At 51.2% G+C, this 14,234-nt stretch overlaps 1 pseudogene and 2 gene segments (V, D, J or C); all 3 read right to left on the bottom strand.

The window, feature by feature from the left end:
- Positions 1 to 4,840: 4,840 nt before the first annotated feature.
- LOC120589459 (immunoglobulin heavy variable 3-74-like) lies at positions 4,841 to 5,343 on the bottom strand (annotated as a pseudogene). The gene is made up of 2 exons (XR_005649493.1): positions 5,245 to 5,343; positions 4,841 to 5,143 (listed from the first exon to the last, which is right to left on the bottom strand). The product of XR_005649493.1 is annotated as an immunoglobulin heavy variable 3-74-like (transcript).
- Positions 5,344 to 8,705: 3,362 nt separating this feature from the next.
- On the bottom strand, positions 8,706 to 9,194 carry LOC120589458 (immunoglobulin heavy variable 1-46-like). The segment is given in 2 exon segments: positions 8,706 to 9,022; positions 9,105 to 9,194. Coding segments are annotated over 2 exon segments (363 nt in total).
- A 1,307-nt stretch (positions 9,195 to 10,501) lies between these two features.
- On the bottom strand, positions 10,502 to 12,061 carry LOC120589461 (immunoglobulin heavy variable 3-23-like). The segment is given in 3 exon segments: positions 10,502 to 10,719; positions 11,524 to 11,841; positions 11,943 to 12,061. Coding segments are annotated over 3 exon segments (582 nt in total).
- Between the last annotated feature and the right edge of the window lie 2,173 nt (positions 12,062 to 14,234).

Here is a 14,234-nt window from a genome sequence, read left to right as displayed (position 1 = left end):
AGAGGGAAAGCATGTTGGAGTCGCAGAGAAGGGTAAAGGATGTCTAGGACACGGTCGTGAGGGGAGACGAGACCTTGGGTGATGAGCACACCGTGTGACACTCAGATGATGCACTATAGACTGGTACACCTGACACCTGTTTAATCTTATTAACCAATGTCATCTCAATAAATTTAGTAAAATGTTTTTAAAAAATTAAAAGCTTGATAACTATAGGGAATATAATACACAGAATAGTGATGAAGATACAATTTTTTAATAAAGTTAAAAAAAGATATTTAAAAACACAAATAGTATAAAATATCTCTTTAGGATAAAATAACCTGACATGTTTGTGAACCAGTATGTTTTATCATAAAATACATTCTCTACCAATTTATTAATATATACACTGCAACTCATGTGTGTGTGTGTGTGTGTGTGTGTGTGTATGGGTGACAATGATAAAATCTGATTTAATGTAATTACAACTTAGAAGGCCTCTAAGTAAGTAGGGATCCGGTCCTTCTTGGTCACATAAGATGCAGAGAACAAAGTCAGAAGTCTGCACCTTACACCTCCAGTCTGTTGTCTTCCTTTTTCCCTCCACCTTTTTTGTGACCCGCCCTCCACAGTCTCCAGGGAAGGGTTCTACATGCTGGTGGTGTCAAGCCTGGTATCACGAGATTCTGCAGTACCCCAGAAGAGGGGTTCCATGTGCCCAGGTTTGTGGGAGAAGTGTGTGTGGGCGTAATTTCTGGAAGAGTTCATCTGTGTTCACGATGATACAATAAACAGGTTGATATTGATTGATTGATTAACACAATGATGATGATGACATTGACAATGATGATTCTCAGGAAGTCCAGTACATTTATCTAGTTCATGCATGACACAGACGGCACTCCTCTGAGTCCAGAATCTCTTGGGGACTTGCTGGATCATTTATGTTCTTTAGGTTCCTCTAATGAAGGACACTTCTGAGAAACCCTGCAGATACACACCATATGGTCAATGCACACTCTACTTCCATTATTCAGTGAATTAGATGCATACAAGAAATGTATGCTCAGAGGTGACCTTTGACCTGTTATTAGATGTAGGGATCTAATCTCACGATGAGTAAGTGGCACCTGGACAGACATCACTGGACAGGAAATCACTGAACATTGTTAAGTCTCTCCCAGGAAGCTTGAATCTGGAGAGCACAATGAGGAAGAGACCTGTTGGACTTCAGGTGAGGTCACATTTTGAAAAGACGCCTGTCCCCCTGGCTGGACTCAAAAGGAGCACGTGCCACCTTACACCAGGACAAGGAACTGTCACTCCTGAAACACGAGCCAACCCCTGAGAGTGCTCTGTCCCAGGGGGAGCTGCAGAGCAGGCAGGAGGAGACGCAGGAGTCCTGGCTTCCAGGATGCGCTGGGAAACGAGGTCCAAGATCCCATCTGAGAGGCACTGGTCTCTGCGTGAGGACGTCTCGTAAGTGCTGCTGTCAGGATTCTGTGCCTGTGCCGACATAACCAGGAATGTGATGAACATCCTTCTGGTCAGTGAACCTGCTCACAGGTAGTGAAACCTGGGAGCTTGCTACGTCTGAAATGTACATCCACCATTCATTTGTTGAAGCCGTAACACACGATGTACTGTATGGGAGAAAGATTCTTAGGAAGTAATCGGGCTAAGCAAGGTTAAATGTAAATCTTTGTCTGTATAAGAAAATGAATAGAAAGAGCAATATCGCTCATTTTCTCCAGCACATGAGATTCCAGTGAGAAGTCAGCTGTCTCCCACTGGGAAGCCTTGTCTTCAGGAATCAATGTCTCTACACAGTGACCTCGACTTCCTGTCCGCACAATTCGAGACAATAATTTCTGTCATTTAAGCCGCCCAGTCATTGGTCGTTTGATGGCACCTTGAGCACATGAGACAGACTGTGTTTCTGAGACGTGGGTGCTGCTTGAACGAGCACCCAAGAAGATGTAAGTGGACATGGATCTAGGTGATGGGTAGGAGGTGGGAGACTTTTAGATGCCTGGTAAAAAATTCCGAGCTTGCTGAGAGGGGTTTTACAGGTGATTGTGTGTAACTCAGGCAGAGCCATGGAGGAAGCTCCCACACTCTGAGAGAATGCGCACACAGTCACGAGGACAGCGGTGGTTGGAGTGTGGTCATTGAGAACTATTCTGGTGCAGTGTCAATGGAAATGAGAACAGGTCAGTGGATCTGGAGAAAAGGTGATGTTGTCACCAAGTGTCAGAGAGCTGGGCTGGCCTGGTTTCTAAGGTGACGTGGAAGGTAGAGCTACGAGCAGTGAAAATGGGAATTTAGCTGTGCAGATTTCTAAGCAAAGGGCAGGCGTGGTTGGCTCCTCCTGAGGCTTTGAGGAAAAGTGAGAGGAGCGAATGGTCCAAGATGGAAGCGTCAATCGAGCGCTAATCAGAGCTTGGAGACGGGAAAGTTGCCCAGCCCGTCCATGCGGCCAGAAGTATGGAGCTTCCTGTGTCAAGGGCAGGAAAGGAGGTGCAGAAAAATGATCGGTAAAAACATGGCGGGCGTGGCGAGTGGGTACCGCAGCCATCGCAGAATCAGCCCGGGGAAGAGATGTGATTGTTCCTGCAGAAACACAGTCATTTAGAAAGAAAGGGGATGAGCAGGTGGCGCAGAATGAATGAGCGTTCAGATTTCTTGGCGTGCACAGAGCAGGACGGGGACCTGCATCGCGTGAGGATGAACCAGGTTGAGGAAAAGGGGAGAACGGCCTGGGGAAGGTGCCGGGTTTTGACAGCTGTGGGCCCGTCACTCCTTCCCCTGTTCCTCTCTGTCCCTTTCAGAGCGGGATTCTCTTACCCGTGCCTGCCGCACCGTCACATTTTGGGAGCACGTAACTGTCAGATTTCACAGGTTCACAGCTGGAGAGGACATTCGCCAAAGGTTGAACCATTCACAAAGTTCCACCAATAACTGATGAGATGGCATTTAGATGAGAGTTTGGACAGTAGACTTTAGAGTCGGTGCCATAATGAGCAAGACACTGGGGGCTGTTGGGTTAGAGTCACTGTATTTTGCTTGAGAGAAACACGTGAACTTGGAGGTCCACAGGTAGAATATAATGGTCTGAATTGGGTTTCTCAAAAATTCATAAGCTGGAGTCTGCATTCGCAATGACTGATTTAGAATCGGGCTTGGAGGAGGCAGGAAAGGTTAAGTGAGGTCACAGTGTGGAGGTCCCGCCCCACTAGGACTGGAGCGTTGTGGAAAGGGCAGGGAGTTCTCTCCATCACCGAAGGACTCAGTACGAACGTGGTCACCTGCAGCCAGCACAGAGCTTTCGCCAGGACCGGAATCAACCAGCGCCTTGAGGTCCTCATCTTCACTGTCACCCTCAATGCAGGAGGTGATCTCAGTCATGTATCAGCAGTGACTGAGCACTACTCAGTCAAATCTGAAAGGTTTTGTTTCATGTGTCACCACTCGCTCAGTCTGGACGTGGCCGTCCAAGAACCTGATGCCCTTTTGCATTCTGAACTGCAGCAGCTTGTCCTCTCTGTCCCCATGTCATATGGCAAAAGCATTTCATTCTTTATCCTCTACTGTGAACCATGGGGACAGGCCTGGGACACATGGTCGTACCCTCAGGATTTCCTCATTCAGATTTCTGAGCACACCAGGTACGAGCACCCACTTCCTCCCTCGACGTTTTTCAATTCCTCTCTGAGTTTCAGCTCAGTCCGAGGCTTCCATACCAGATGTGGGGCTGTATCCCTGAGGGGTGGGTGGGGGATTTATAGACAAGAGGGTCAAGGGTGTGAATTCCTCTTCCATGGGCAGAGAAATGCTCTTCAGAGTAAAGAGGAGACCACGTCTGTGGGGAGCTCAAGTGCTCCTTCCTCTAACTGACCAGGAACCAGAGAGAAGTCCAAACACGTGGGGTCCCTCACCTGAACCCTCACCACTCTGGTCACACCAGCTGCAGCTACCCTCCCACTGGGAGCGTTCCTGGATGTGGGAGGATTTACAGCAACGACGTGATGGGGTCTGAAGACACAACAGCAGACTGTGCAGTGCAGGGCCCAGTGCAGAATCATAGGAGGGGACCATGTTGAAATTATTATCCTCTTTGCTGTGACTGGTACATGGGGAGGGCTTGAGAGTGAGGGAGACTGCAGCACGGGGGACACAATGACTAAACAGATTTAGTGGAACTAGGACAGCAGGTGACAGCAGGTGATGAAGGGTGTTTATCATTCACCCGAGAAAATGAGGAGCAAGAGGTTAACGTGCTGCAGGCAGGACAGGGACCCTGTGGGACAGAGTCCTGGGGGACAGGTCCTCCCATGTGGGTCATGTGTCCTGTCTGAAGGGAGGCCCACGTGGGGACAGCGTGTGTCTGTGGGGGGCAGAGCCTGAGCTCAGCACACAGGTCCCTGCACTGTGCTGTGTCTCTCTGTGTGGAAACAGTTCCCAGCCTCAGGACACAAAGCCCACAGGTGGTCTCTCTGTCAAGAAATCAGAAAGGACACATTGAAAGCTGCTGCAGGAAAGGTCCCCAGGCACTGCTGATACGCCGTCTACAGACAGGTTACTTCTTCATTTCTCGTCTGCAGTGAGAATGTGGAAAATTAGAGCCACAAAGAAACAGCAGTAATTCTCCTGGGAGGCAGCTGAGAGATTTGAGAGGAAATCGCTGCTCCCAACAGGAAGCCCCTTCCCCAGCTCCCTCTGCACCTGCTGCTGGGCTGGTCTGTGTGTGCTGTGCTGTGTGTACCCTGAGCGCCCCCTGGTGTCCTGAGCACCCCTCCTGTCTCCCTCAGGGAGGTTTGTGACTGGGCTCACACTGAAGTCCCCTCACTGTGTCTGTCGTACAGTAATACACGGCCGTGTCCTCAGCCTTCAGGCTGCTCATTTGCAGATACAGCGTGTTCTTGGCGTTGTCTCTGGAGATGGTGAATCGGCCCTTCACGGAGGCAGCGTAGTATGTGCTGCTGCCATCACTATTAATGGATGAGACCCACTCCAGCCCCTTCCCCGGAGCCTGGCGGACCCAGTACATGCCAGTAGCTACTGAAGGTGAATCCAGAGGCTGCACAGGAGAGTCGCAGAGACCCCCCGGGCCGCACCACGTCTCCCCCAGACTCCACCAGCTGCACCTCACACTGGACACCTGCGAACACAGACACGTCGTGGTCAGGAAACGGTCACATACCCGTGTTCCTCACTCAGACCCACTCACGTACTCAGTGTCCCTTGTTCCCCATCAGTCACCTCGTAAAACAGCGACGAGGAAAACCCAGCTGAGCCCAAACGCCATGGTGCGCCGTGCGTGTTCAGACCTGATCCCGGAATGGGGACACCTGGGAATCGCGGGGCTGGGCTCCTGTCCCAGAGCTGCAGGCTCGGGGCTGCGCTGGCTTTTATCAGCAGAGGGGCCCTATTTGCATGAGCTCTGACTGTATAAGGAGCTCTGGGGTTGGGGACCCACAGAGAGGGCAGAGACCCAGATCAGGCGTTTGTGTGTTCGGGCACATGGTGGCAATGAGATCATTTGGTAAATATGACTTTTATTGTGACATGTGTTACTTAAACACTTAGCACCATCATCTTATTTCTTTTTATTCATGCACATAAGTCATATGACGTGATATCATTTACCTGCATCACAGGTAAACAAAGTCACACAGTATCACAGTGAGCTTGGTGGTGTCGAGAACTCACGTGTGTAAGAGTGAACTCATGTGTCTGGCCTTCCAGCTGGGACTGCGAACAGAAGGGACATGGGGAGGCCCATTGATGAAGGACTTGGACGTCCTCGGAGTTGCACTTTGGAGGGACCACGTGCTGGACCCTCCTCCCATTGCAGAGCAACTTGAGAACGTCACCCGCCAGCTCTCCCTTTGCCTGCTCTCAGGGTCGGATTTGCACTGGGGCCTGAAAACATCTGCAGTAGGTTTGAGTTTTCTCCAGACTCTGACATGGTGGAATCTAGCAGCGTCATTTCTGCCTTGGTGAATAACCTCTACGTCTTACGCAGGCGATTAATGTGACTCTCATTGTCAAAAAAATATAAAATGAGAACACCAACATTTTTTATTCAGAAGCGTTAGGGGAAAGCAGAGAATAATAAATGTATGAAGGTTCCTGGATACTCCTGCAAGGAGGGTAAGCAACAGATCAAACAGGAAAACCAGCCCCGAGTCTCCATCTGCACGAGATGCAGGGGCTGAGTCCAGTCACAGGCATTTGTGTGCCCCCTGAGTCCATGGCATTTGTGTGCCCCCTGCAGACCTTGATCTCCTGCAGGCCCTGACCCCCTGCTGCAGGCCCCACTCTCTGCACTCCTCATCTCCCCTGATGCCCCTCTCCTGACCCCTGGTGTCCCGTGCTATCACTTTTTCTTCAAAGTCCCACAGAGAAACTGAGACTAGCCCAGCCCCTCCCCTTACCCAGCATGCAGTGGTGCGTCCCTCCGGTATAGGCATATGGACCCTCCTGTGCAAACCGTGTCCCCTTTAGTTTCCTCTGTCAACTGACCCCACCATCTACCCCTGGGCCGCAAGTCCCCAGCTGCCTCTGCTGAACCCAGCAGCACCCCTGACTCTCTGCTGTGGCGATACTTAAATCGCAAGTGTCTTAACTAAAACCTTCCTTTCAAATTTAGCAATTGTTGGAAGACATTTTTTCAAGTCACGGAGACAGAACAAAGTGAAAGGAGGCATCAAGCCTCAATCGTCTCCTGGCAGGACACAGGTGATGAGCTGGCTCCTCTTCCATCAGTGGCTCCTCAGGACCCAGGAAGGTGGATCGGAGGGCACAGCAACAGCCCAGAGGTTGGCTCTGAGCCACAGCAGCTCATCCCCAGGTCTTAAGACCCAATGGAGTTCTCTCAGATGCGCTTAGAATCATCTTCAGCTGGTGATTTCTCTCTAACTTCATTTCCTCTCTTAGGAAGGGAGGGGTCTGGACTGTGACCATGTGCCTGCCCTGCAGTGCATTTTAGAATGAGGTAACTGGTCTTCTAGGACCACAGCTCTGCAAGTGGAGGGGATTCTGCTCAGGATGCATCCACCCAAATCCTCACTGACACCTGAGTTAGAGATTACACTCGGGACATTGGACATGATGCTCTTCGGTATTTGGGGATTCAGGTCATGCTTTAATGAGTCAGCTGTGGGGGATGTTGGGATGTGCTTAGTGGAACTGGCCTGTGGGATGGATGTGAGTATACGGAAGGCTGTTTCAGTAGCTCTGTGCTCAGAAGCTGTGACTGTTCCAGGGGAAAGGCACGTTGCCATTCCAGGACGATTAGACGTCTTGAGGTAAATGGCTTCCTGTTTAATCTGAGACACTCCTAATACAGCCACAAGTGTTCACGCCAGAGCGAGGCAGAGGAGATTAGACTCCAGGAGATAAGGAAGCAATGTGACCGTGATGTGAGGTGACTTCCTCCAGGCTGTGGGCATGGAGAACGGGATGTAAGGAAAGCGGCTCCTGAACCAGGAAACACAGAAGCAGACCAATGTCTGAGTTTGCTCAGGCTGCTATGGAAGAATATGAATCCTGGGTATTATATCAGCAACATCGCTGTATTTACCACGGTTCTGGAGGTGGCAATGCAAGGTCAAGGTCCAGCATGGTCACCACTAATGAGAGCCCTCATTGGAGTTTGTATCTGGCAATTCTCCCTCTGTCCTCACATGGGAGAAGGGGCACACATGGTCTCTGGGGCCTCATTTAGAAAGAGTCTGGTCCCATTCATGAAGACTCATCACCCAGCACCTCTCAGAGACCCCACCTCCTAACACTGTCCTCTGTGAGGTTACTAATTCAACATGTAAATTTGGGGAGCACACATGTTCAGACTACAGGCCCCCCGCCAAGCACCAAGACATGTGTGGTCCTGTCAGCACCTTGATGTCTGTTCAGGGAGACTGACTTCCTGCTCTGACCTCCAGACTGTGAGGAGTCAATGTGTGTTGACTGTACCCCGAGTGTGTGGTACTGTGATTGAGCAGGGACAAGGAAGTCACACAGGCTGGGCCTGAGTCCCACGTCATCAAGAGTCTCCCTGCGCTGCTCCCCGTGTTTGAGCACAGCAGTCCTGCCCCAGGAACAGGGACACTGCAGGCTGTGGTCGGGGGAGGAGCCTCTTCAGGAGCTCAGCCCTGCAGGAGAGAACTGAGGGAGACTGTACTAGAACCTGGCTCACCCGTCACCATGAATTTGCTACCAGGAGTCGGGATAGTTCTCCCAGAAGGTTATGGGCCTGGTGCTGGACCTCAGCTCAGAGTGGGCAGTAGGAGTTCACCCTTCAGTCTTTATACTTACCTAAGTTGAAGCATCATTCCCTTTTCAGAAACAGGGGAACGTGGGAGGAATGGCTGGGGGATCTGCAGTCCCAACCCTGAATCTGACACCAACACGTAATCCCAGACGATGCCTGAACTAACTCCCCTCATCCAGAGACCAGGGAGGTGCAACTGTGCCCTCTGCAGAAGCAGTGACAAATGATAAGGACCTGTCAGGAAATGGTGACCCTGCATCTTCCTGCAGGACACCTGGACTCGTGACACCTTTCCCTGAATGACAGATGAGCATCTGAGATCTTCTCCATCTCTGGTACCTGACTCTGTGTGAGAACTTCAGGGGAATAATTGTTCCCTTCCTTCCTCAGCCCCACTCAACTGCCCTCTCTCTCAGGGTTTCTGTCACTCTCAGGATGTGGGTCGTCACACTGTGTCTCTCGCACAGTAATATGTGGCCGTGTCCTCAGGCCTCAGACTGCTCAGCTCCATGTAGGCTGTGCTGGTGGATTTGTCTGCGGTGATGATGACTCGGCCCTTAAATTTCTGTGCGTAGCTTGTGCTACCATCATTAGGGTTAACGCGTCCCATCCACTCAAGCCCTTGTCCTGGTGCCTGTTGCACCCAGTGCATATAGTAGTCGGTGAAGGTGTATCCGGAAGCCTTGCAGGAGACCTTCACGGAGGCCCCAGGCTTCCTCACCTCAGCCCCAGACTGCAGCAGCTGGACCTGGGCGTGGACACCTGTGGAGAGGAGACAGCAGTGGGTGCAGAGCCCTGACTGGCCCTGGTGCCCTCGTCAGCTCAGGGCTGGGGATCCCCTTACCTGTGGCCACTGCCACCAGGAGGAGGACGCTCCAGCTCCAGTCCATGCTGAGGGTGGTGCTGTCAGGGCCTCTGTGGGGGGAGGTGTGATGGTGGGTGCTGTCCCTACTTAACCTAGTGTGCCTTGGCTCATTTGCATATTCATGAGGCAGAGTATTCAGAGCTGAAGAGTTGGCCCCACCTGAGAGAAGTTGATGACACGGAAACCGTGGTCAATGAGCACATGAAGTCCCAGGTACAAATGCTTGTTGTGCATATGTGTCCCTGTCAGGGGCCTGATCTCTGTGCAGACAGAGCTTTTCCCTCTGAGGATCGAGTCCAACAGGACGTCTCCTCACTGTGCGTGCTCCTTGAGTGTCACTGGGAGACTAGATGCATCTGGGCTCTGATGTCACACCTCGTATTCCTGCGTCAGGGTGTCTCTTAAATATCACACCTAGTAAAACACACCCTGCCACCAGCTCCTCACAATTCAGATGTCTAGAAGCCCCAGACCTCCCCTTGGTGTGTGGTTCTCATTACCTTCTCGAGATTGGCAAATGGTCCTGACAGAATGGAATGTCTATTTTTGCTTCTGCCGTCTCTGTCTAATTTGAAATTTAGGTGATCTGTGGAAAGAGGAAGCCCCAAACCCCATGCCCTCTGTACCTATTCTGGGTGTGAAATCTTTGCTGGGTGTCTCCTGAGCACCCCCTGCAGCCCATCACCTATCCTGCATGAGAGAGTCCTGTCTGGGCTCAGAGGGCATGACCTCACAGGGTTTCTAGGAAAGTATTAAATATCTGTGCCCTGACTTCAGGATGCTCCCTCAGGAACACCACATGCTTTTGGCTTCTCCTCTTAATATAGTGAATTGGCCTGGCTCACCCCCAATTTCTGTGCAGGGAGATCCTAATCAAGGGCTTTCCGAACCACCAGGGAGCCCCTTCCCTGGGGATGACAGATGCACTGACCATGGCAGCAGTTCACTGAGTTCAGAATCTCTTGGGGACTTCCTAGATCATTTAAGTTCTTTAGGTTACTGTAATGAAGGACACTTCTTAGAAATCCTGCAGATACACACCATGTGGCTAAATGCACAGTCTACTTCCACTATTCAGTGAATTAGATGCACACACCAGATGTATGCTCAGAGGTCACCTTGACCTGTACTAGATGTAGGCATTTAATCTCACTATGTGTAAGTGGCACCTGGACAGACATCACTGGACGTGAAATCACTGAACAATGTCAAGTCTCTCCCAGGAAGCTGCAATATGGAGAGCACAACAGGCAAGGGACCTGTTGGACCTCAGGTGAGGTCACATTTTGAAAGGGCATCGGTCCCCTAGGCTGGACTCAAAAGATACATGTGCCACCTCACATCAGTTCCAGGAATTGTCACTCCTGAAACACAGACTAACCCATGAGAGCTCTCTGTCCCAGGGGGAGCTGGGAGTAGGCAGGAGGGAATGCAGGAGTCCTGGCTTCCAGGATGCGGTAGGACACGAGGTCCACGATCACGTCTGAGAGGCACTGGTCTCTGCGTGAGGATGTATCATAAGCGCTGCTGTTAGGAACCTCTGCCTGTGCCGACATAACCAGGAATGTGATGAATATCCTTCTGGTCAGTGAACCTGCTCACAAATAATTAAACTTGGGAGCTTACTGTGTGTGAAATGTATGTCTCACCATTCATTTGTTGAAGCCGTAACACGCAATGTACTGTATGGGAGAAGGATTCTTAGGAAGTAATAGGGTTAAGCAAGGTTAAGTTTATATCTTTGTCTGTATAAGAAAATGAATAGAAAGAGTGATATTGCTCATTTTATCCAGCACATGAGATTGCAGTCAGCTGTCTCCCACGGGGAAGGTTTCTCTCCAGGAATCAAAGTCTCTGCACACTGATCTTGACTTCCTGTCTCTCAGTGAGAGGCAATAAATTTCTGTCATTTAAGCGGCCCATTCATTGGTGTTTGTGATGGCAGCTTGAGCACATGAGACAGACTGTGTTTCTGAGATGTGGGTGCTGCTGGAACAAGCACCGAAGAAGGTGCACATGGACATGGAAGCAGGTGATGGGTAGGAGGTGGTCTCTCTGTCATGAAATCAGAAAGGACACATTGAAAACTGCTGCAGGAAAGGTCCCAGGCCCTGCTGATACGTCATCTATAGACAGGTTATTTCTTCATTTCTTGTGTGTGGGGGAATGTGGAAAATTAGAGCCACAAAGAAGAAGCAGTAATTCTCCTGGGAGGCAGCTGAGAGATTTGAGAGGAAATTGCTGCTCCCAACAGGAAACCCCTTCCCCAGCTCCCTCTGCACCTGCTGCTGGGCTGGTCTGTGTGTGCTGTGCTGTGTGTACCCTGAGCGCCCCCTGGTGTCCTGAGCTGCCCTCCTGTCTCCCTCAGAAGGTTTGTGACTGGGCTCACACTGAAGTCCCCTCACTGTGTCTCTCGCACAGTAATACACGGCCGTGTCCTCAGGCTTCAGGCTGCTCATTTGCAGATACAGCGTGTTCTTGGCGTTGTCTCTGGAGATGGTGAATCGGCCCTTCACGGAGGCAGCGTAGTATGTGCTACCACCACTACTACTAATGGATGAGACCCACTCCAGCCCCTTCCCCGGAGCCTGACGGACCCAGCTCATGCTGTAGCTACTGAAGGTGAATCCAGAGGCCGCACAGGAGAGTCGCAGAGACCCCCCGGGCAGCACCACATCTCCCCCAGACTCCACGAGCTGCACATCACACTGGACACCTGTGAACACAGACACGTCAGGGTCAGGAAAATGTCATATGTCCGTGTTCCTCACTCACACCCACTCACGTACTCAGTGTCCCTTGTTCCCCATCAGTCACCTCGTAAAACAGCGACGAGGAAAATCCAGCTGAGCCCAAACGCCATGGTGCGTCGTGCGTGTTCAGACCTGATCCCGGAATGGGGACACCTGGGAATCGCAGGGCTGGGCTCCTGTCCCAGAGCTGCAGGCTCGGGGCTGGGCTGGCTTTTATCAGCAGAGGGGCCCTATTTGCATGAGCTCCGACTCTATAAGGAGCTCTGGGGTTGGGGACCCACAGAGAGGGCAGCGACCCAGAGCAGGCGTTTGTGTGTACGGGCACGTGGTGGCAATGAGATCATTTGGTGAAATATGACTGTTACTGTGACATGTGTTACTTAAACACTTAGCACCATCATCTTATTTCATTTTACTCATGCATGTAAGTCACGGGATGTGATATCATTTACCTGCATCACAGGTGAACAAGGCCAAACAGGACCACAGAGAGCCTGCTGGTGTCGAGAACTCACATGTGTAAGAGTGGACTCATGTGTCTGGCCCTGCACGCACCCCACGGCACCCCACTGCTCCCCTGGGCCACCTCCAGGACAGTGGGGACCTGCCCAGTGAGGTGCAGGTCTCCATCCTGCATGAGCGCGTGTGGGATTTGCTGCCTTCTGGAGAGCACGTACGAGAACCAGGAGGCGACTGTCCCATCTGAGTGTCACTCTCTGTGCCTCTAACTTTCTCTGTCCACTGGTAACTGCACTTGTACGGTAGTCGTCTTGCTGTGGTAGAGCTCTGTCAGGGACAGCCACGCCAGGATGATGTGTACAGTTGGAATCGCACATACACAGATGATGTCCATGTTACATCCTCAGCATCATAATTGGAAATGCAGCGTATGGTGTGACCCGGGCTCGCACCAGTCAGTGCTGAGTCTGCATCCAATGCATGCGTCCACCTCCATGTGAATCCGTGCACCTGCTGATGGGTGTTGGAGTGTCCCCAGTTCCTGCGCTCTACAAGGAAAGCCAATTCTCAGCTTGTATATGTAGAGACCTGAGAAAATGTTCCTATTCTTATGACACACAGCCACAGTGACGAGCAAGCTGCGCTAAGTGCAAATCAATCAATTCCCTTGAACATTCAGATATGGGAAAATCCACAGAAATTGCACCCCGAGGTCTGGGAACTGAGGTTCCTACAGAAAAATAAGAGACCAAACTCAGCCTACCCATGTGATAGGTCTACGGAGGGCATAGCTCTAGAAAGAACAAAAATTTAACTAAAAACAATTAATCTTTTGAAAAGCCAGTGTCTTCAAATTCAGGGAGCCCATCCCCCATTGAAGGCACAGAAGGCCGTGTGTGAACCAAGAAGCGAGACCTCAAGATGCCGAGTCTGTGGTTGTCTTTATCATGGATTCGTCTCCCCCAGGACTGTGTGAAGTTAATTCCAGTTGTCTCTCTCAGCTGCTTCATTTCTGTTGCTTTTTATAGGAGCTCACATGGACTATGAAATCGGTACAGAGAGATGGAGGTGCTGCTGTAACAGATACATAAAAACTGGATGCTGCGTTGGAGCCAGGCTGAGAAAAGATGCTGGAAGGGTGTTGAGATGCGTGTTAGAAGAAGCCTCCATGCTGTGGACGGGTCTTTAGAGGAGGATCTGGGGGAAGCTCAGAGAGAAAGAGGGAGCCAGGGAGCAGCCTCAGTCTTCGTGGAGGAAACCTCAGCCGTCCTGAGCAGACGCAGAAATGTGGGTGATGATGGCCATCGTGAAGGGTGCTCAGATGGTGCCGGAACCGTCTTAGTGGATCCTGGAGGGAGGCGGTCCTTGTTATGGACGGTGGGGAACTTGTGTGACGTGTTTCTCCTGCTGTTCTTTGGAAGGTAGAATGAGGAGAAGGGAATTGGACACTCAGCTGTGGCTCTTTCCACGCCAAGGGAGGCCAGTCAGGCTTGTCCCCTGACGACTCGTGGTGAAGGACAGCAGAGTCGGGGCTAAACTGTTCGCATCATGTACGTTTGACCTTTTACATCCGCCACAATAACAACCACAACCACATTTTCTGACAAAAAAACAGCACAGTGCATTGGTCCTAAGGAAGCCGTCACCTCCACGTAGAGGGTACCCCGTGGGACAGGCCCAGCTACTGCTCCTGAAATCCGATAATCTGGCTAGTGCTGGGACCACACACCTTTGAGCCACTTCAGTCTGGGACAGTGGGGAGGCCCATTGCTTGGTGACATGAACGTCCTAGGAGTGACAATTTGGAGGGATGACGTGCTGCACCCTCCGCCCACTGCAGGGTGACTTAGGAACATCACCAGCTCTCCCTCTGCCTGCTCTCGGGGTCGGACTTGCA

The sequence above is a fragment of the Pteropus medius genome, unplaced genomic scaffold (assembly GCF_902729225.1).
Source record: "Pteropus medius unplaced genomic scaffold, Ma_sr-lr_union100, whole genome shotgun sequence".
Taxonomy (NCBI): domain Eukaryota; kingdom Metazoa; phylum Chordata; class Mammalia; order Chiroptera; family Pteropodidae; genus Pteropus; species Pteropus medius.
Note: the sequence above shows the minus strand (reverse complement) of the source record. Positions and strands in the feature narration are given on the sequence as shown.